Raw genomic sequence first — 22,014 nt, 5'->3', positions numbered from 1 at the left:
CAGCCAGAGGGATGGAGCAGGGAAGGCCTGAGGGCCCTCAGGGCTGGCAGCCCTGGGAGAAGGAAGCACCATGGGGTGGAGGCAGGAAGTGTGAGACCGGGCAAGGTCAGTGGTGGCACCGGGGTCAGGGCCCAGCTGTGGCAGGAAGGAATCCCAGATGCCTGGCTCCCAGGGTGCTCTAATCTCAGGGTGGAGTGCTTCCCCTGGAGCCCCGCCTGCAGCCCTAGCTCTTCCGACAGAGGCTGTGGCCCTGCAGCGCCCTCCCCACACTTCTCCTAGGCCTTGGAGACTGGGCCACAGCCAGGTGTGGGTGAGCGGGGCTGCGTGGGAATCCATGCCCCCCATGCTTTCACCTCCCTCCTCCACCAGCTCTCACACAAGGCCGTCTGATTCTCCACTTGTGTCCGAGAGTGGAAAGTGACAAGTCCTCAAAGCCAAACACACGCACACACACGTCCCCAAAACGGACTCCATATGCCAGCGGCTAGGGAAATGGCGTCCCTTATCCAATCTAAATCCCTGTGCCACTCCGGCATCAGCACCCACGCTCTCTCCTCCGGATTCTCACCTAGCTTCGCTCCGGTCCTTGTTCAGCCTCCGCAGGTACAAGGCTCGGCCCCACGAAGGACTCCCCGTTCTGCCCACTCCAGCCCCCTCGTGCTGCTCCCACGGCCTACATTCCCCTTCCCAAGAGGGGCCGAGGGGCCGAGGGGATGGCCTTAAGGGAGCCCATCCGAAGTGAGGGAGGAGGCCCAGGGAGTCAGACCCGGCACGGGAAGGGGCCGGGCCGTCTGCTGGGGGAAGTGGGAGGGGGCCGTGGCGCCGGGAGGGAAGCGTCTGTCGCCCAGAGCACTGGAGCCACTAGTGCGGGCTAGCGAAAGCAGACCACCCCAGCTTCCTAGCCGGGCCTCGCCCACCAGGCTCCTGCGGCGTCGTGGCAGTGAGTTCGGGAGCAAGAGGAAGCGGGGCTGCTGGGCGCCAATCAGCCCAGTCTCGGCCCCCTGATGATGGGGAGGGTTGGGGGGGAACTAAGCTGGGCGCGTTGAGGGGGGGACCCCTCACCACCAGCCGGGAGCCGGCTGGGAAAAGCGCTACGATGGCGGGGCACGCGGGATGAAGTGGCTGGGAGCAGGTGAGGGCTGTGCGCCCTAGGGCCTCTCTCACAGGGTTGGCGGGGCCCTCCCCAGGCCGCGGCGATCATGGCGCGCCTCTTCAGCCCCCGCCCACCCCCCAGCGAAGACCTCTTCTATGAGACCTACTATAGCCTGAGCCAACAGTACCCGCTATTGCTCCTGCTGCTGCTGATCGTGCTGTGCGCGCTCGGAGCGCTGCTCGCTGTTGCCTGGGCCAGTGGCAGGGTGAGCTGGGCATGCGACCACTGCAGTGCAGGGAAAAAAGCTGGGAAGGTCCCTTCCAGGCATGGGGTTGGGGAGCTGGGAGGGGTGTGTGGTGAGGGTTCGGAGCAGTCTTCTTGATCGTGTGTGTTTCTCTTTGCTGGGCACCGGGAGCCTCGCCGCCAAGCGCGGAGTGACCCTTGGGGCGCCACTGGCAGCTCCGGCTGGGTTCTCCGCATCTTCAGCCCGTCTGGCGAGGGTCCCGTGGATGCTCCTGTGCCCTCTTTTCTCTCCGAGGGTCTTACAGATCCTGTGAGCTGCTGTGGTCCACTGGCTCTAGAATTAAATCCAACACCGGATTTTCCAGCTTTCCAGAGGGGAAATTCTACTCAGGCCCCGGGGGAATTCATTTCCTGGCTTTCTCTCCCTAGTAGGGGATGTGGGGCAATTGTACCCGAAGTACCCCCAAGACACCCTTATCCCACTCCCCTACAGTCCCTCTGCAGTATACATTTGGGAAGGCTGGAGCTCGTAGATTTCATTTCTGGAAATATTTTTTCTTCCCTCCCTTGAAGACAGGGTGGGGAGGAATATATCACTGGGCGCGGCCAGTACTTGTTGATTCACCCCAAAGTCCAGGAAGAGGGTAGGAACGAAGGGCGGGGACGGCAGTGGGAGTCCTAAGGCAGCACCGAGAGCAGGTGGGGAGTCGCCCGCGCGGCCCGGGACGCGGCGGGTGCCGGGCGCCCCCTGCTGCGCGAGCGCGACATTGGCGGTCCCCGAAGCTGGGGACCTGCCCCCAAGAACGGCCCTGCAGGTGCCAGGCCTCTGTTCCTAAGCGGATTCCTGTGAGCTGAGGTCCATCCTCTTGCCCGGGGGCCCCACATTGGTACTGTGGTTCCCATGTGACAGAAAAGGGCCCAGAAAAGTCATGGAGTCACAAATAATTGATATGGGATCCGCACCTATTCTTCCAGATAGACTTCCAAGGTTGGGAACACAAATCAGATACAGGCTGAACCACAGGAGCCTGCCGACCAGCAAGGTGTTGACCTCTGGGGAATGGAAAACATAGCTGGACTTGGGACTTTTCACAATCGGCCTGGAGGGGCTATCTGCTTTCCTCCCAGGCACTTCGTGCCTTCTCCCAGTTGCGGGAGCTCCTGGCCCCATAATGCCTCACGCACCACCTGCCCGCAGGCGCTGGTCTCAGAGCCGAGCTTCCTAACCACCGTGCTGTGCGCGCTGGGCGGCTTCGCGCTGTTGCTGGGCCTGGCTTCCCGCGAGCAGCGACTGCAGCGCTGGACGTGGGCCCTGTCCGGTCTCGTGTGGGCCGCGCTGCTAGCGCTGGGCCACGGCTTCCTGTTCACAGGAGGTGTGGTGAGCGCCTGGGACCAGGTGAGAGGGGGCACCGGGCAGGGGGTGGGAGGGCACGGCCGCCGCCCCCCAGCCAGCCCTGGAGCGGCGCGACGCCCGCCCCGGCCTTCAGCCTTCTGCTTCTGTCCCTTCCCAGGTGTCCTTTTTCCTCTTCGTCATCTTCACGGCGTACACCATGCTGCCCTTGGGCATGCGGGACGCCATCGCGGCCGGCCTGGCCTCTTCCCTCTCGCACCTGCTGGTGCTGGGGCTGTACCTTGGGCCGCAGCCCGACTCACGGCCCGCGCTCCTGCCGCAGGTGAGCTCGCATCCCCAAGGCCTGGGCTCCTCCTCACCCTGCGCCCCACCTCAGCGCAGTCCCTCTGCGCTAGTAGGGCCATGCAGGGGAAACCGGGCGCAGGACACCAACCTAGATAGCCCCGCTGGTTCCCAAGACGGCTGGGGAGCTCAGAAGCAGGTTCTGGGCCCCTAGGGAATGGAAGCCGTGGCTGGCCAGGATGGGGATGGGGTGTCGATATGTGGGTGACTGGATGATGGAACCTCCACGGGTAAAATCGGAACTTGGGTGGTTCTGTGCGACGGGAGCGGGTCGGGAAGGAGGCTGGTGAGAGGGAGGGCTAAGAGGCCACGTTGGCACAGCGGCCAAGAACGTGGAAGACGGGCACTCCTCGTCCCACAATTCTTAGGACCCTCCCGGGCGGGCTGCATCCTCCCCGACTGCAGCCCCATCCCCACCCAGTCCCGCGCGCTGCGCTGAGCTTGGCGCTCACCCGCAGCTGGCAGCCAACGCGGTGCTGTTCTTGTGCGGGAACGCGGTGGGAGCGTACCACAAGGCGCTGATGGAGCGCGCGCTGCGCGCCACCTTCCGCGAGGCGCTCAGCTCCCTGCAGTCGCGCAGGCGGCTGGACACGGAGAAGAAGCACCAGGTCAGCGGGGCGGGAGGCAGGGCTGGAGCCGGGAGGCGGGGCCGCAGCTGGGAGGCGGGGCTTTATCCGGGAGGCGGGGCGGGAGGCGCCAGGCAGGATGCGGGGCGGGAGCCGGGAGGCGGGGCTGGAGGCGGGACACGAGCTGGGGTCGTGGCCGGAGGCGGGGCTGTATCCGGGAGGCGGGGCAGGAGCTGGGAGGCGGGGCTGGAGGCGGGACACGAGCTGGGGTCGTGGCCGGAGGCGGAGCTGTATCCCAGAGGCGGGGCGGAAGGCGGGGCTGTATCCGGGAGGCGAGGCGGGAGGTGACAGGCAGGATGCGGGGCGGGAGGCGGAACGGGTTGCGGGAAGGGGTGGGAGGCCAGCAGCAGAGAGCTCTGCCCGGGTGACACTCCTCCGCGCGTGGGCCGGGCTTGGAGCAGACCCTGGAAAAGTGCCTTCAGAGAGCAATAAGTGGTTTGCGGGGACTGGGGTTCCTGGCTTCTTAAAGTTACCTTCTCCAGGAGCACTTGTTGTTATCCATCCTTCCTGCATACCTGGCCCGCGAGATGAAGGCTGAGATCATGGCTCGGCTACAGGCCGGCCAGGGGTCACGGCCAGAGAGCACCAACAACTTCCACAGCCTCTATGTCAAGAGGCACCAGGGAGTCAGGTAGGAGGCAGGGCTGCTGGAGGGGCCGGGTGGTGGAGAGAGCTGGTCCCCGCTCACTTGGCATGTCCTGTGCTTGCAGCGTGCTCTATGCCGACATCGTGGGCTTCACCAGGCTGGCCAGTGAGTGTTCCCCCAAGGAGCTGGTGCTGATGCTCAACGAGCTCTTTGGCAAGTTCGACCAGATAGCCAAGGTCAGGCCTTCCCCCGCCCCCCTGCCAAATGCCAACCCACTGCCCCTCAAATACCCTAGCCTAGAGAGCTCCTTCCCAGTGAAACCCCCACCTTGAAAGAGCCTCTTCCAAGCTGGGTACTGCAGCAGACGTAGGAAACCCTCCCAAACACGGGTTTACCTGCTACTCATCCTAGCCTCCTGCCTGGAGGGACCTTGCAACATCTCTGCAGCTGTCCCAACCCTGGGTGTCTCTGGACTCTGCAACTAAATCAGAGATTTTTAGCTGCCCTCGGCAGCCCTAGCCCAGCCACCTGCCATAGCCCAGGGCTGCCTCTGGGCAAGCTATTTTTGTCGTCTCCCCCCAAACCGTTTCAATCTCGGGCCACTTCCACTTCCCCAAATCTAGGTACCCCTTACCCCCCCAACACACACATACACATACATGCCCAAACCGGGCAGTCACAGAAGTATCTCCTGAGAATGACATCTCTATGGAAGACTCAGTCAGCCCCTTGTCAAGTTAAAGGAAATCCTAGACATGCCCAAACTAGAAAAGCCTTCCACACATCCCTCCCCACTTCCCCACCTTCTGGCCTTTAACCAGTTTCAAATTCCTACACATGGGTACACACACCTACTCCCAGGAGCACGAATGCATGCGGATCAAGATCCTAGGCGACTGTTACTACTGTGTCTCTGGGCTGCCCCTCTCGCTGCCAGACCACGCTATCAACTGCGTGCGCATGGGGCTGGACATGTGCCGGGCCATCAGGTCAGCTGCCATGCAGAGAGAGGAGGAGTATAGCAAGATGGAGGTGGGAGGGGCAGGAAAGGTGGTGGAAGAAGAGGGTGGCGAGGAAGGGGTGTGGCCTAGGAGGGTGGGACTGGAGACCACCACTCATGTGGTTTCCCCTCTCCCCTACCCCCCACTACCACTCTGCTCAGGAAGCTGCGGGCAGCCACTGGGGTAGACATCAACATGCGTGTGGGCGTGCACTCGGGCAGCGTGCTCTGCGGAGTCATTGGGCTGCAGAAGTGGCAGTACGACGTCTGGTCCCATGACGTCACGCTGGCCAATCACATGGAGGCAGGCGGCGTGCCAGGGTAAGGCCTGGGGCCCCAGCAGTTGCCCCAGGAAGCCACCCAGGTCTCCTGCCTGTTGTTGCCCTTTACGTAGCTCCTTAGCAGAGTACAGCCCCAGGAAGATTCTGAAGGCATGGGGTGGGGAGGGGGAATGTTTCTTTACGTGCCTGCCGCCGCACAAATGAAAGGTTGGGAGGTCCATCACGCTAACTTGCACCGCCCCCTCCTTCCAGACGGGTACACATCACGCGGGCCACCCTGGCCCTGCTGGCGGGGGCTTACGCAGTAGAGGATGCAGCCACGGAACACCGGGACCCATACCTTCGAGAACTAGGGGAGCCTACCTACCTGGTCATCGATCCCCGGGTAAAGCCCAGCCTGGACCCGCTCCACCCTGACACACACACCAGGCTGGCCCGTGCCAACCAGCCCACAGACAACACGCCTGATCTCTTCTGCCAGAGAAGGGGTCTCGGGCACCAGGGGGCGCTGGGGGCGGGGAGCAAGCGGGAGGAGATGAGCCTCCGCCTAGACATCTGTGACTCCACTGCCCCCTCCTTGTGCTGCAGGCTGAGGAGGAGGAGGATGAGCAAGGCACCGCGGGGGGGCTCCTGTCCTCTCTGGAGGGCCATGAGATGCGCCCGTCGCTGCTGATGACCCGCTACCTGGAGTCGTGGGGCGCAGCCAAGCCTTTTGCCCACCTGAGCCACGTGGACAGCCCCGTGTCCACCTCCACGCTGCTCCCAGTAGGTGCTCCTCCACCGTGAGTGCAGGGAAACTTCCTGCGTGGCCCTCAGGCCCCACTCCCCAGGCTCCCAGTCTCCACCACCCTGGAGGCACTGGCTTCCTTTTTAACACCTCAAAATCATGAACTGTCCAGCTACCCCAAGCATGACTCCAGCCCTTCCCTGGAGAGAGAACAAAGATAACCATCCCCAGCTCCGTCTGCACAGACACCTCCATCCCCCACCAGACTAGCAGAGCTGCAGGCCCCAGTCAGGTCTCTAACTGAGGTCTGTTGCACTCATGCTGTATTGCACTCAGCGCTGGCAACAGCATTCTCTCTTCCTTAGGGCCCCTAGACAGAATCTACCCTGCCAGCTGGCTCCTGCCAGATCCCTCCTCACTTCATACAGGGACTGGGGTCCTGTCCCCAAACACAGGTTGCAGGATCAGACCCAGTCCACTTGGCCTGCTCTCCCCAGTCTTACCCAGTCTCCAGCCAGCACTCCTAGACACTTTCCTACAGATCACCGCAGAATCTTGTCTACTGGGCACAGCTGATTGATTTCTCCATGTCCCATCCTCTTCCTCTTACACCCAGCAGGCAGTAAGACCAAAGATTAGCGGATGCTGGGGCATGGAGGGGCAACTAGAGGGGCTTTGGTAGTGTTGGAGCAATGAGGTCTTTAATTCTAAGCCTCAACAAGGAGTCGGGGAGAATCAGCAAGGTTAGGCTGGTAGGTGGGACAGAAAGGAAGAACCCAAGGCCCAGAAGACTGTGGCAGGAGGGGGCCTCCAGGGTGGCGTGAGTCATGTGTGGAGTCCACCATGATTCAAAGGACTGTGTTGTGACCCGAAGTGCCATTCCTCCTGCCACAGCCCATGCCAGACCTCCCTCCACTGCCATGTGGCTGGGGCACACTGGGATGAAGGGAGAAAGCCTGGCTTCAAGGGTGTCTCCTGGGATAGAGTGTGGCCAACACACATGTCACATCTCAGCCCCTGGAGGGTTCAAGCTCCCGAGAATCACCTCCCTCTGCTCAACAGCTGGGCCTTCTGGGGAGCAGTGTTGGTGGCCATATCAGGGATCATCCACTCACCCTTTTCATGTCTCGTGAGCACCCACTCCAGGGAGGCACTAGGCTAGTTTTTAAGAGCATAGAAAGGAATGAGGTGTTTTCCTTGCCTCCATATACCTTACAGGCATGGGGCGGGGGCAGTCAGATGGTTTGGAAGATGTTAGATCCAGGCATAGCTGCACAGACAGGCTACTTGGACAAGCCCTTCCCTCCCAGAATTCCTTCTCCTTCTCCCTTTCACACACTCCAGATCTTAGGTTTGTGGGTGATGTGACCCTGGGACCCCACTTCCTTCACATGACCCAGAGAGATCTGGGATGATGCCCTATGTGCCCTATGGGAAAATGAGTGGTTCACTCCAGTGAAGTGATGGAAACTGAAAAAGTAAATGGTATAGACCAGTCAATGAAGACTGTGGGCAGTCTTCATTGGTAGGAGAGAGAAGACACCAGAAGCAAGGGAGACAGCCAGGTCAGATGCCCATGGTTAAGGGCATGTGTAAGGCCTGAAGTGTGGTTCATGATCCATCTCACAGCAGGGGCAGTGCACACCAGCTCCCCCTTACCACAATGTGCTTTCCCAACAGGAGAAGGCCTTGGCTTCCTTCAGCCCCCAGTGGAGTCTGGACCGGTAGGAGGCTGGGGTATCCTTGATGGTGGGGCTGCCTGGGTGACCCCCTCCACCCTCCCCGAGCCTTCTGCTACTTGGCCAGATGCTTCTGAGGGTTTCCATGTTGACAGGCTTGGCTGTCACTGTGCAGGAGCCGTACCCCACGGGGACTAGATGAAGAACTGGACACTGGGGATGCCAAGTTCTTTCAGGTCATTGAACAGCTCAACTCTCAGAAGTACGGAAAACAAAGAGAGCTGGGAGGGCTGGGGGGTGCCTTGCAGGAGGGATGCGAGGGGCTGCCGCACTGACCCCCCTCCTCTTCCTCTGCCCTGCCCTCTTCCTCTTGGGTGCCGTCTGTCTGATCACCCACCAGACAGTGGAGGCAGTCAAAGGACTTCAATGCCCTGACGCTGTACTTCCGGGAAAAAGATATGGAGAAGGAGGTGGGCTATCATTGGGGGAGCAGCAGAGGATTCCCCAGCTTGGCCCTGGGCACAGGATGGCCCTTGAGTCCCTGTTCACCAGACCTTGCTCCCTTGGGTTTGTGGGGTTATGCCTCTCCTTCTCTGAATGGAAAGTCACCCTGTAGTCTAGGTTCTCAGGTTATGGGAGGGCAGCTCCTTGGAGAATCTGACCTGGTGTTGGAGGGAGTGGGAACCCCTCTGATTGTCGTTGAAGGCTTGATGCCCCTAACCCCCTCCCTTCCAGTACCGACTCTCAGCACTCCCTGCCTTCAAATACTACACAGCCTGCACCTTCCTGGTTTTCCTCTCCAACTTCATCATCCAGATGCTCGTGACAGACAGGTGAGGTCATTTGCAGGTGTAGGGAGGGGTAAGGACTTGTTCAGAACCCATCCAGGTGGATGAGCAGTGGTGGTCCTAGGACTCAGAGAGCCACTGCTGTAACTTAAGTCATCCTCAAGGAGAGTCCCTTCTTGACGGGCTTCTGCTCGTCCCCATCACTGTTCTAGACCCTCCAGCATTTCCAAGTTACCAGGACTTTGTATATTTTGTCAGTATGGGTCCTAGGGCCACTCTCTTCCCATGCCATCTCCCAACCAGATGCCACAGCACCCACCAACACATAGGGTACCCCAAGGCCTCCCTCTTGTCTCCTTCTAGGCCTCCAGCTCTGGCCATCACCTACAGCATCACCTTTCTACTCTTCTTCCTCCTCCTCTTCATCTGCTTCTCAGAGCACCTGACGGTGAGGTGGGATAGGGGATGGGAGTGGTGGGCTGGATCTGGAGCTGTGGCCCAAATAGGGCCCCTCACCTCAGACACAGGGCTATGACCTTTATGTTCCTTCTGCAGAAGTGTGTCCTGAAGGGTCCCAAGATGTTGCACTGGATGCCTGCACTGTCCGGCCTGGTAGCAACACGCCCTGGGCTTCGAGTGGCCCTGGGCACTGCTACTATCCTCCTTGTCTTCATCATGGCCATTACTAGCCTGGTGAGGATTCAGGGGAGGGCCACGTGGGACCTGCCAGGGACTAACAGGGGTTACCTTGGATCAGGAGAGCAGCTGGACTAAGGCCAGGAGAGGCTAGACATGTACCCAATCCAAGAAAATGTCATCCAGTGTCTACCATTCTAATGGTGGACATCTTTTCCATTGCTTTCCATGCAGGCTTCTTTTTTTTTTTTTTTTTTTTTTTTTGGCAGGCATTTTTAATTTGGTTTGCTTGGCTGATTCTTTTCTAAACTTAGGACCATTCCCCTAGTTCTATCCCTGGAAGGCTCCTGGCACTCATTGCCCAGCCAAGTTACAGAACAGAAAGCTAAGGGACCCTGGCAAGACTGAGGCTTCCTTGCCCATCCGAGCTGGCACAGTCCACCCTGGATTGGATGAAGAAGACTGGCCTAAACTTGCCCCTGGCCCGGCCAAAAGCCAGCCCACATCTCCTTTTATCCTCTACAGTTCTTCTTACCAGTGTCAATGGATCACCTTGCCTGGGCTCCCAATGCATCCTCCATGACTTTCAATCTCTCCTGGGACTGCCCCGGTGCCCTACCTCTTGTCAGTGTCCCGGTAGGTGTTCCTGCACAGGCCTGAAACTCTTTCCCCACACTCCCTTACCTTCCACGTGCATCTGTGTGAGAGAGGAAGACTGCCTATCGCCCAAGGCAGGCCCTGAGAGAAGCAGGCAGAGAGCCCTTGGGGGTGCCTGACCACTGCCTGAGGGGGAGGTGGCAGGTGGATGCCTGACCACCTTGCCTGGCACCCTAGTACTCCATGCACTGCTGCGTACTGGGCTTCCTGGCCTGCTCCCTCTTTCTGCACATGAGCTTCGAGCTGAAGCTGCTGCTCCTCGTGCTATGGCTAGTGGCCTCCTGCTCCGTCTTCCTGCACTCCCACGCCTGGCTATCCGACTGTCTTACTGCTCACCTCTACGTGGGATCCTTGGGGCCCAGGTAGGCGTGGATGCAGCACAGGCCCTCAGAAATGGGTGAGTGAGAGGGCACGTGGCAGAGCTCTTTGACCCGAATCACCTACAGGACAAAAGTGGAGGGAAGCTTCGTGCTAGGGACGAGAGGGGACAGCAGAAAGGGGCAGAGCAAGGGACAACCCTGTTCCCTGCCTCCATAGGCCGGGAGTGCTGAAGGAGCCCAAGCTGATGGGAGCCATCTCCTTCTTCATCTTCTTCTTCACCATCCTTGTCCTGGCCCGGCAGGTGAGTCGCCCAGCTCAGCGGCTACATCCTGGCAAGCCTTCCTTAGGCACAAGGAGTTGGAGTCTCTGCATTTGGGACTAGGGTCCCTGCATTTGGGACTCAGCCACTCATATCTCCAGGACAGAACCAGCCACTCTTGTCTCCAGGACAGGACATGCCTGCTCCATTCTTGGTCCTTCACTCCCCAAAGAATTCTCCCCTGCCCTCTCTCTAGCCATCCCATCCCCATCTGGGAAAGTCTGCCCAGACTTCAAGGTCTGCAGACTCTAATCTGGACCTGGCTTCGGGAGTGGTCTCTCACCAAGGACTATTGCCCCTCCCATCTTTTCTCTAAATTGGAAGGGGCAAGGGCTGGGAGAGGGGGAGATGCACACCCCACCCCCATGTACACACACACACCTGTCATGACATTCTATAGAATGAGTACTACTGCCGCCTGGACTTCTTGTGGAAAAAGAAGTTGAGACAAGAGCGGGAAGAGACAGAGATGATGGAGAACCTGACCCGGCTGCTCTTGGAGAATGTGCTCCCGGCACATGTGGCCCCTGAGTTCATCGGCCAGAAACGGCGCAATGAGGTGAATGCAGACTCTAGGCGCCCAGGGCCCTAGATGCCCTGGGATCCAGTGCAGATCAAAGCTGAGACCCTTTGCTCAAACTCTCTGGACCTTTCCCCCGCCCCAGCCCACCATGGGACACAGGAGGCTGCCTCAGCCTCTGCCCTTGTTGGGTACTCCGTTTTCCCAAGACCCCAGGTTCTGTCTTAGGTGGGCACAGGGTTGCTGTGTTTCAAGGTCACTCTTGGAAGGTGTGTCTTTCCCTTTTTCAATTTAGCTATCTGAAAGGCAGAGAGAAATTAGCAATACCCAACTAGCCAGGGCTGGGCTAAGCCCCGCCAAAGCTAGGAGCTTCTTTTGGGTCTCCCATGTGGTTTTGTGGGCCCAAGCACATAAGCATCTTCTTTCCCAGGCCATAAGCAGGGAGCTGGACTGGAAGTGGAGCAGCCAGGACTCAAACTGGCACCCACATGGTATGCTGGCTTTGTCAGCAAAGGCTTAATCTGTTGCGCCACATCGCTGCCCCCAGAATGATTTTTTCCAGCTGTCAGCCACTTTGTACCTTTCAGATGCCTAGTCACCTGTAGATGGGAGGTCATCTGTCCCTCTAGACTTGTCCTATTCAAGATGGCAGCTACTAGGCAGGTGGCTACTTGAGCTACTTGCAATAAAAAAAAAATCCAGTCCTTCAGTGGCACTAGCCACACATTTCAGGTGCTCAGCAGTCACATATGGCTGGTGGCCACCATATCAGCTGCACATTTATGAAGCATCTCCCTCATCACAGAGCTTTTCACTGATACTGCTCTAGACCCTGAACGTCTTGCTCAAAGTAACTTGTGTGTTTGGCTATCTCATTTGCACCACTCACACCTGGTGTTGATTATTATGGAAATGTCCTATCCTGAGGGATACTACAAGAGAAACAGCTGGTCACAGTCTTGCTACCACACTGCCTGCCTCCTGTGCTCAAGACCTGTAGATCCATTCTCCCAGGTTCTTCTCTTACAGACCCAGGGACTCTTGATGTTGCCATCCTTTTCCTCTCCACATTGATGGACTGCTGGAAATCTAAGAGCTTGCGGCTGGCACTGTGGCAAAGCTAGTAAAGCTGCTGCCTGTGGCACCAGCATCCCTTATGGGCATTAGTTCAAATCCTGGCTGCTCCACTTCCAATCCAGCTCCCTGCTAATGCGCCTGGGAAAACAATGGAAACTGGCCCAAGTTCTTGGGCCCCTGCACCCACATGGGAGACTTCGATGATGCTCCTGGTTTTGAACTGGCTCAGCTCCAGTTGTTATGACCTTAAGGGAGTGGAATGAGCTCTCTCCCTCTCTGCAATTCTTCTTTTCAAATAAATAATTTTTTTTTAAAAAAGCTGAGATCCAAGAACTAAAGCTCAAGAGACTTCGTGGGCATGCATATTGTAAACTCATTTCATGTCTCATTCCATCTTTATCACCCTACCCTTATTTTCCTCTGCTTGATTGAACTGTGTAAGCTGACTTAACATCCCTCACAATTAGAAAGGATATAAGAAGCAACTCCTATCAACACAATCCCAGTTGTAGTGTGACTCCTTTTCTGTGTCTGTGAGGTAGTCCTAGCCTCAGACCTCCAAGAATCACTATGAGACCCAATGTTTGACCACTGAGCCATGGCTCTGGGGTATCCCAGCCCTCCTCCTGTCTCAGATTCCAGTCATTCCTCAGCAGGGCACTGGGAGTGTGGAGATTGGGAAGGGGGAGATGCAGCATGCAGCCCTCACTCCAGCCCCCTGCTGCCCACCCCCAGGACCTCTACCACCAGTCCTACGAGTGTGTGTGTGTCCTGTTCGCCTCCATCCCAGACTTCAAGGAGTTCTACTCAGAATCCAATATCAACCATGAGGGGCTCGAGTGCCTGCGGCTTCTCAACGAGATCATTGCAGATTTTGATGAGGTGACCGATGTCCTGGAGTCCAGGGACCTGGCTGTCCTGGCCAGTCCTCCCTTCTCCTCTGATGCCCCCAGCTGTGCCTATCACCAACTTTTTCCTTCCTGCAACCTTTCCTAAGCCCGAAGCCTGATCCTTTAGCTCCCAGGTTACATGTTGCTGGGAGGGGACGGGGAGATAAAGAGACTGAAGGTTCAGCCTCTTTCCTGCACAGCTGCTCTCCAAGCCCAAGTTCAGTGGGGTGGAGAAGATCAAAACCATTGGCAGTACCTACATGGCGGCCACAGGCTTGAATGCCACCTCTGGGCAGGATGCACCACAGGGACAGCAGCTGGTATGCATATCCCCATACTCACCGACCCTACCACTTCAGGGCTCTCACCAGCGATTCCACGGTGGCACCCTCACCAGTGTCCTTCCTTCCTATGGGCAGGCCCATTGCCAGGAAGCTGAGCGCAGCTGCAGCCACCTGGGCACCATGGTGGAATTTGCAGTGGCCCTGGGGTCTAAGCTGGATGTCATCAACAAGCACTCGTTCAACAACTTCCGCCTGCGTGTGGGTAAGGGTCCTCCCCTGCTGGGCAGTCTACTGCCTCCTCCCTTCCCCAGGCTCTACCCACTCCAAATCCTCTGCGGGCTGCTCCCAAGCCCTTCCTGGACACTCCCCTGCAGATGGGCAGGCAGCTGATGGGCTGGGAGCCTCACAGCTCCCACATGCTTTCCCAAAGCCACATCCCAATCCAGCCCCAGAGCACTCAGAGGCCCTCTCTTTCCTCCCAATTCCTTGAGCTTCCTCTCCTCTTCCTGCCCTCCTCGGAGCTGCCCCCACCAAGGCCTCCTTGTTCACTACATCCTTTGTCAGGGCTGAACCATGGACCAGTAGTGGCTGGAGTGATCGGGGCCCAGAAGCCACAGTACGACATCTGGGGCAACACGGTGAATGTGGCCAGTCGCATGGAGAGCACAGGCATCCTGGGCAAGATCCAAGTGAGGGGCCCCTGTTGGAGATCTAGCTGGAGTGGGGATAAGGGCAGGGATCCTCCCGTGGCTCACTTATCGTTTCCAATCACAGGTGACTGAGGAGACAGCCCAGGCCCTGCAGTCACTGGGTTACACCTGCTACATTCGGGGCATCATCAAGGTCAAAGGCAAAGGGCAGCTATGCACCTACTTCCTGAACACAGACTTGGCACGAACTGGACCTCCCTCAGCCACCCTAGGCTGAGGCACCGCCTCCTAGATCCTCAATAAAAGGACACTGAGAGGTGTGAAGCCGGTTGGTGTCAGAAGTTGCTGATCCGGCTGGAAAGCACTTTCCCTGAGCCAGTCAGCAGGGCGGCTTTATCCCCCCAGGCCCAACGAGTGTGTTGGAAGAGAGCGAGTCTTTTCACAGGCTCCAGAGAGGGCCTCAGCCTTCCTGCCAGGCTGCTTCCTGTCTTGTGCACTCTGGAAGAATAAAGGAATTGGCCACAAACTCAAGAGTCCATCTGCTCCTGCTCCCTGCCCACACAGCCCGGAAGGAAGCTCCAAGGGAATTACTTTTATTCATTGGGCAAACACTGCAGAAGCACCTAGCATAGGCTTGCTATGCAAAGAGACCAGAGGCGTGGGGACAAGCTAGGTGCCTGCTCCCACAGAGTACACCTGCTGCTTTCACATTGGCCAAGCATGCTTTCCAGTAAGGACCTGTAGCTGGTGTGGGTGTCCTTTACTTTGTGCCTTTGTGTACAGATCCTGACATGGGACAGAAGTCTTGAAGCACAGATGTTTCTTTTTCACCTGCTCCCATTTTAGAGGTCCATGGGAGGTAACTTCATACCAAAGTTTGTTGCTGTGCTCGCTTCGGCAGCACATATACTAAAATTGTAACGATACAGAGAAGATTAGCATGGCCCCTGCGCAAGGATGACATGCAAAGTTTGCTTCAGTCGCTGCACATGGACTTCAGTTTTGGTCTTCTGATTGCCTTTTTTTTATTCCCTCATCTCCCCACTCCTTTTTTTTTTTTTTTTTTTTAAACAAGAAAGCTCCCTATAATACATTGTTGTCACTGTTGCCACCTCTTCCTAAAAGGTCAGCACAGGGATGGGCCAGAGTTCTCCAAGGAACAAGAAGCTGTGAATCATCCCTCTCATTCTTCAAAATCTTCATCTCCTGGCGATGACGGTGTCCACAGCAAGGTCCCCAGCCCCACCTGTGCCAGGGTATGTCCAGGGACTGACAGATGTCCACTCATCCACTTGTGTGCTGTGTTCTAAGGGATAAGATTTGATTGATGGCCTGGTTCTCTAGAAAGCAGAGGCAGGTCAGGAAGCAGGACAAAGATGCGAGGGCTGCAGGTCGGGGACTCGGGGGTATTGAGTCAGCGGGGTCTAGAGCACCAAGCACCCCCAGAATAGGGATCTCCTTGTTTTTTTTCTACACCTCTGCCCTGGCTTGAGGCAAACCAGATTGCTAGGTCTGTGTCCCCTCCACAACTGTGACTCATGGGGAACTAAGGGATGTGACACAAGCCTCTCAATAGGTAGGGCACCCACAAGCAAACTCAGCACTACCCGCCCCCCTCCACCCACCCACACAAGCACTTGCCCCACCCTAAGGGTTGAATTGGATTTTCAGAGAAATGCTGCCAGGCCAAAGCATGCCTTCTCACACATGGGCACAAATCGGTTAGGCCAGCTAGGGCTGGAGGGGGACACATTTCACCCGTTTCCCCACCCTCACCCTTCTCACTTCATTCCAGAGGGTTAGTGGAGGCAGTGAGGCTTTCCACAGGGCCGGGCTCTGGGGACATGGGAGTACTCTTCACAGTGTGACCCAGGGTGCCCCCACGACGGGAGCTGCCCGCCTCAGAGCCCGTGGCCTCCAGCATCTTGGCGACGAAGCCCATGCCAGTTGAGCGCAGCAGGCGAACGCTGTTGCATGTATACAGCACGGGGTTCACGCTGCTGCTCAGGAAGGCTAGCGCAATGAGCACATGGCGTGCCAGGTACAGCCGTTGGCCTGTAGGCCCCATCCCCATGCCCAGGCCTGCCAGTGCCCGGAATGCCTCAGCCACATTCACCACGTGGTAAGGCAGCCAGAAGGCAGCAAATGCCAGGATGATGAGCACCACCAGGCGACCGGTGCGGCGGCTGCGACGGAAGTGCCGTGTCTGCAACCGGCGCCCAATGTCCGAGTAGCTGACCACCACGGCCATGAAGGGCAACAGGAATCCTGTGAGGGCCTCGAAGAGCAGATGGAAGATCCTGTGGCTTTCGCTGGGGTAGGTTGGGAAGCAGACCTGGCTCCTGTTGTCCAATCTCATGTTCACCTTGCGGTATACAAAGACCGGTGTGGCCAGTAGGAAGGACAGCACCCAGATGCCGGCCAGCAGGCACCTGGCCACTGACTTGGTGCGCAGCTTCTGGGACAGAAAGGGGCGGGCCACTGCCAGTGAGCGGTCCAAGCTCATGGCCGTGATGATCAGGACACTGGCGTACATGCTGACCCCGCAGATGTAGTAGAGCAGGCTGCAGCCAGCCTGTCCAAACCGCCAGGTGCCTTGGGCCAGGAAGTGCAGGAAGAAGGGTGCGGTGAGCAGCACAGCCAGGTCGGCCAGGGCCAGGTTCAGCACCAGCAGGGCAGTGACTGAGCGCTTTTGCATCCTCTTCAGGATGCTCCACACGACAAAGCCGTTGCCGGGCACCCCCACCACCAGAGCCACTGACAACAGGATGATGGACAGCTGAGCTATAAAGACACCAGCCCCTGTCTGCGGGGTGGCAGTAGACGAAGTGTTCATGGCTGTGGTGAGCAGAGAGGGCGGGGACCTGGAGAGTGAGGGTGGACCAAGGTACATATGAGGGCAGGGGACCCTGGAGCTTGAGGGCTTTGATCTGTCTCCACAGAAGTCTGCCCCCTCCCTCCTGTTGCTGCTGGCTGACCTGCCTGAAGGAAACCTGGCTGGTTACAAAAGATTAATTTCCTAACTGAGCCATGGGGCCCCTTCCTGCCTACAGGCTCAATTACAAAATATGTGCAATGGCAGCAGCAGTGGCACGCTGCAGCCATCTTCCCTTGGGAGACCTGGTTGGCCAGGGCTGCTCCTCTGTCCCCTGCCAGCTGCAGGGCCCCTCGATCTCATCACTTTCCCCAAGTCACCAGGAGGCCCTGGAACAGCAGTGGACAGAGGACAAGGGCAAATCTTTCCCCATGGCTTTGACACTCAGCCAACATTTTTTGGGAGGCTCCTTTGCACCTTCACTCATGACTGCTCCAATTACCCTCCCCCCACTGGCTCCTCCCCATCCCTCTCCCCCACCCCAATACTTACAAGCTCCACCAGGTGCTGGCCAGAAGGAGTAACCTATCCCCTGGATCTGTGGCCCTGGCTCTGGGTGCTGTCAGTTAAGTCAGCCAGAGAGGAAGTACCACAGGACAAGGGAGGAGGCAGCAGTAGAGGAGGAAGATACATCTTCCTGACCGCCTACCCCCTCCCTTCTCAAGTCATCCTCCCTGTGCTCCTGGGCAGCAGTGCATGGGAAGAGGACCTGTGAAGATGGGGCCAAATGAGCAGAAGCCAGGAAGGGGCAGTGTGGAGGCAAAGGGGGAAGCAGCCAGGGTGTGGCCTCCAGATGCAGGTGCAGACTGCAGCATTCAGAGTCCCACATGGAAGTAAGGGAGGGAAATGGGCTTGGCTTGAGAAGCCAGAATACTGATAGTCAATTTACAAACATCTCCACTCTTCAGGCCAAGAATGTCCATGGAGAAAGTGGAAGCTAGGCTGTATGGAGCAGGAGGACCAAGAGTAGGGGTGAAGGCACAGGGGGAATGGGGAGCAGCCCTTGAAGGCCCTCTTCATCACCCTTTCCTGCATGAAGAGACATCGTTCCAGAAGTCTCCCGCAGGAGGTTTCTCATGCCCCCTTCGATCCCATCATCCTTCGGTCCTTGACCCTTGTTACTGTCCTAACTCTCTCCGCTCTGATAAGAGAAGCCAGATGGGCATGTACCAGTAACCATCAAACAGATGAAAGGATGACAAGAAAATGGACCGAAACTGCAGCCAGAGCTGAAGGCAGAGTCGAGCCAGGGCTTTCCGACTGCACAGGTGCTTGAGATGCGGACAATCTAACAGAAAATTAGGGAACCCCTCCCCAACATGCCACCCTGCAGAAGCACAGGCAGTGATAAGTCTGTGCTTGCAATAGAAGTGTCAGGCTCATAGCTCCAGAGCCACCCAGAGCAGCACTGTCCACCTCTCCTCCAGGCTGCTCCCCGACCCCAGCTCCTTCCACAGCCCTTCTTCTCCCTCCCCACATGGCTGGGTACTTTAGGCACACTTCCGGCTGCCCCAGTTCAAAGCTCCACTCTGTTCTCAACGTTGGTAACGGAGGGACCCTGGGGACCGGATTTCCTTTGCTCTCTTGACCTGTGCCCCAGGGCGGGGGAGGGAGGAACAGAGCAGGCACATGTGTGAACAGTCTCTGCAGGACAAGCTGAGGGGGTGCCGGCCTGGGTACCCACATGGGCAACCACCTCGGTGTGCTGGGGGCACTGATGGTGTTGGCACAGGGGATTCTCCACACTAAAACTGAGGACATTTGGGGCCAAGTGAAACAGGTTGATCATCACACTGACCATGTGGATGTCCCCACTGAGACACAACCCCAAATCCCAAGTGCCAGGATCAAGGACAGGTTTTAGACTCAGAAGTGGAAAAGGGAGGGGGGTCACAGGTGTTGGCGTAGCGGTCAGGGGCAACCAGCAGCCTTGGCAAAGAGAAAGAAGGGGTGGTACTTCCTGTCCTCTTCCCCACACCCTCTCATCACCAGTGTCTAACCCTGGGGTCATTTGTAAAACTCTTTTGACCTTTGGGGACAAGGTCAAACACACTGAAGAAGCACAGTGGGCCCTACTCTGCCCACTCCTTACAGGTACCTCTCACAACCACATCATAACAAGACAGACAGGAAAACCAGCTAACTCTGCAAATTTGCTTTCTAGGTCTGGAGCCAGTGTCTTGGAAACCGTTGCTTCCCCAAGAGCCCCCCATTGCCCCCCCTAAGCCCCAGTGCTTTCGTTTCCTCTTTCTCCCTTTCCTTCCAGAGGCAGGGCCAGGCTCAGCAAAGGCCTGAGTGAGTGGAACCAGGGAACCAGGTGGGGTGAGTATGTAACTCAGGAATGATGAACCACCACAAGGAATGCACTTAGGTCATCACCTTATGGCTTCCCGGAGTGTTTCGCAAACATGGCTACTGGCAGAGGAGCCAGCGGCTTGGGCACGTGGATACCCACCATCCTGCAGGCAACGGGCCTGCTCCAAACACACAAGCCAAACCTCCCTCAGAGGAAGGTCCTAGATGCTCCCGGACGGGCAGGGGGTGGGGAAGATCGGGGTGGTTGCAAGGGTCAAGGGTCCCATTCCTGACTGTCCCTCTGCTGGCCGCCCCCAGGATCCCCGTTGCCCTGGCCCTGGCCCACCACTTGTAGCCGAGGGGTCGTTCGGAGCTCCATGGTCCCCTCCCTGGAGCGGCTGGCCCCGCCTCGGGCCTCCGCAGAGCCCTCGAAGAATTTCATGAGGAAACGCGGACCGGCGCGGGGCAGTAGGTCCCTGGCTGTAAAAACGTAAAGTAGCGGGTTGACGCTGGAGCTGAAGAAGGCCAAGGCGGTGGTGCCAGCCCGCGCCGCCTGGCCCGCGCCGCCCAGCCTGGCCAAGGTCCCCTCGGGTGGAGCCAGCGCGGCCGCCACCTGCACTAAGTTGACCGCGTGGTAGGGGGCCCAGAGCAAGCCGAAAGCCAGCACGATGACGCTCACGAGGCGGCCCACGCGGGTGCCACGCCGGCCCGAGCGCCAGCGGACGGCCCGCAGCCGCGTCAGTGTCACGCCGTAGCAGCTGAGCACCAGCCCGAAAGGCAGCACGAAGGCCGTGAGCGTCTCCAGGCCCAGGTGCGCGGCGGCGTGCTTCCGCGACGGGTGGCATAGCTGGCACACGCGGTCCCCCCAGAGGTGTCGGTAGAGGGCGGCGGGCAGGGCGAGCAGCAGGGCGGCCAGCCAGACGGCCAGCAGCAGGCGACGTGCCAGGGCCGGGTTGCGCAGCCGGGGCACCAGGAAGGGGCGCGTAACGGCCAGGCAGCGCTGCAGGCTGAGCAGCGCTGTGAGCAGCACGCTGGCGTACATGCTGAGAGCGCACACGTAGTACACAGCTTTGCAGCCCGCCTGGCCCAGAGGCCACGCCTGCCCGGCCAGGAAGGCCACGAAGAGCGGCGTGAGCAGCAGCACCACGCCGTCGGCCAACGCCAGGTGCAGTACGAGCGTGGCCGCCAGCGGCCGCCCCTGCGCTGGACGCCAGCCTGCCAAGCTCCACACCACGAAGCCGTTGCCCGGCAGCCCGAACAGTGCGGCCAGCAGCAGGAAGGTCATGCCTGTGGCCCGCGAGGCCTTCCAGCTCAGCAGCGTCTCGTTCCCGGGGGGACTGTAGCAGGGCGTCATCCTTCTGTGCCAGTGGGGGGCTGCAAGGGGGCACAGCGGGCATTCAGGGCTGGGAGCCAGGAGGGAAGCCGGCTGGCCTGTGAGGCAGCTGCCCACCTGCTGGGTTTAGAAGGGACTGTGCCTCCCCTAACTTGCTGCCTGCCTCCTCCCTCTTTTCTGGCTGGAAGCCCTGTCTCCCCTGAAGACCCTGGCTCCCACCCTGCTCCTTGGAGCCCAGATCCCCGGCTCTGGGTTAGATGAGCCCTCCTGCTCCAGGCTCCTTCCCGGAATTCCTAGCCCTCACCCACATTGTCAACTATCTCCATCTTCCCTTCCTGCTAGCCTGGGCTTTCCTTCTGTGCCCAGCCCCGTCCTTTAAACCTCAGGGCCAGTGTGTGTGGTGGGGAGTCAGGGAGCATGGGCAGATCCACTTACCCAGCCGTCACAAACAAGGACAGGTGTCCAGCAAAGGGCCTGAGGCTGCCATGAAGCGAAGCTGCTGTGAGTGAAGTGCCTACTTGCGCTTTGTGCCTGTCACGTTTGCAAGAGGGTGAGGCCAGCAGAGGGAGGGACAAGATGGGGCTCATTCCTGGTCTTTCCCACGGGGCCCCTCCCTCATCCTGGCCCTTCTAGGGCTTACACACCCAGGCCTGTAGGAGCCTGCCTCTCCAGGGAACAGGCTGAGCTGGAGGAGTGCAGCCCAGTTTCCCTGGCCGTGGAGGAGGCACACTCTACTGATGTCTGAGCTTAGGGTCTACTTCTGCCCTCATGCCTGCCCACTCCTCCAGCCCTCTTCCACTGTTTTCTGGCCCCTCTGGCCTGCAAAGCAGATGACACAGAGCAACACAAGGCCCACCCATTAGCAGCCTCCTGGCTAGGCTAAGTTCCCCCTCTGTCCCCAGCTCCCTCCTACACCTCCCATCACTTGATGTAGACCCAGCCAAGTCACTCTACCCTCAGAGCTCCCCCTAGGCTATTAAGGGCAGACTTTTCTTTTTTAGATTTATTTATCTTTCTTGAGAAGTCAGATTTACAGGGAGTAGACAAAAAGATCTTGCGTCTGACCACTGGTTCACTCCCTAAATGGCTGCAATGACCAGAGCTGAGCCAATCCGAAGCCAGGAAGCAGGAGCCTCTTCCAGTTCTCCCATGTGTGGGTGTAGGGTCCCAAGGGTTTGGGTCGTCCCCAGCTGCTTTCCCAGGTCACAAGCAGGGAGCTTGATGGGAAGTGGAGTAACTGGGATACGAACCGGTGCCCATATGGGATCCCAGCACATGTAAGGCGAGGACTTTGGCCACTAGGCCATCATGCCGGACCCAAGGACAAACTCTTCAGTCAAAGGCATGGTGCTAGGTGCTGGGGAGGACAGGGCTTCTCCGGCATGCAGACCACAGAAAGGAAGGGTGCTATGGAGGAGATAGGCTGAGATGTCCTCTCTTG

At 58.4% G+C, this 22,014-nt stretch overlaps 3 protein-coding genes and 1 non-coding gene across 4 annotated transcripts; 2 read left to right on the top strand and 2 right to left on the bottom strand.

Moving 5' to 3' along the window:
* Positions 1–1,156: 1,156 nt before the first annotated feature.
* Positions 1,157–15,068, top strand: ADCY4 (adenylate cyclase 4). Its single transcript, XM_058666269.1, has 25 exons — positions 1,157–1,358; positions 2,535–2,732; positions 2,848–3,009; positions 3,488–3,637; positions 4,138–4,286; positions 4,366–4,477; positions 5,103–5,230; positions 5,404–5,562; positions 5,775–5,907; positions 6,111–6,287; positions 7,930–7,973; positions 8,104–8,190; positions 8,329–8,398; positions 8,664–8,761; positions 9,080–9,164; positions 9,272–9,409; positions 9,878–9,988; positions 10,187–10,371; positions 10,547–10,631; positions 11,050–11,208; positions 12,982–13,128; positions 13,337–13,456; positions 13,556–13,682; positions 13,985–14,109; positions 14,195–15,068. The coding sequence occupies exons 1-25, from the start codon at positions 1,200–1,202 to the stop codon at positions 14,345–14,347; spliced, it is 3,261 nt and encodes a 1,086-aa protein (XP_058522252.1). The 5' UTR covers positions 1,157–1,199; the 3' UTR covers positions 14,348–15,068.
* LOC118759292 (U6 spliceosomal RNA) lies at positions 14,956–15,065 on the top strand. Its single transcript, XR_004996096.2, has one exon. It is a non-coding gene; the product is annotated as a U6 spliceosomal RNA (small nuclear RNA).
* A 419-nt stretch (positions 15,069–15,487) lies between the features above and the next one.
* LTB4R (leukotriene B4 receptor) lies at positions 15,488–18,115 on the bottom strand. Its single transcript, XM_058666268.1, has 2 exons — positions 17,438–18,115; positions 15,488–16,934 (listed from the first exon to the last, which is right to left on the bottom strand). The coding sequence occupies exon 2, from the start codon at positions 16,904–16,906 to the stop codon at positions 15,857–15,859; it is 1,050 nt and encodes a 349-aa protein (XP_058522251.1). The 5' UTR covers positions 16,907–16,934; positions 17,438–18,115; the 3' UTR covers positions 15,488–15,856.
* Positions 18,116–19,270: 1,155 nt separating this feature from the next.
* LTB4R2 (leukotriene B4 receptor 2) lies at positions 19,271–21,107 on the bottom strand. Its single transcript, XM_004584723.2, has 2 exons — positions 21,009–21,107; positions 19,271–20,614 (listed from the first exon to the last, which is right to left on the bottom strand). The coding sequence occupies exon 2, from the start codon at positions 20,592–20,594 to the stop codon at positions 19,515–19,517; it is 1,080 nt and encodes a 359-aa protein (XP_004584780.2). The 5' UTR covers positions 20,595–20,614; positions 21,009–21,107; the 3' UTR covers positions 19,271–19,514.
* Between the last annotated feature and the right edge of the window lie 907 nt (positions 21,108–22,014).

This window comes from Ochotona princeps, chromosome 6 (genome assembly GCF_030435755.1).
Source record: "Ochotona princeps isolate mOchPri1 chromosome 6, mOchPri1.hap1, whole genome shotgun sequence".
Taxonomy (NCBI): Eukaryota; Metazoa; Chordata; class Mammalia; order Lagomorpha; family Ochotonidae; genus Ochotona; species Ochotona princeps.
The sequence above is the reverse complement of the archived record's forward strand: the minus strand, read 5'-3'. Positions and strand labels throughout refer to the sequence as shown.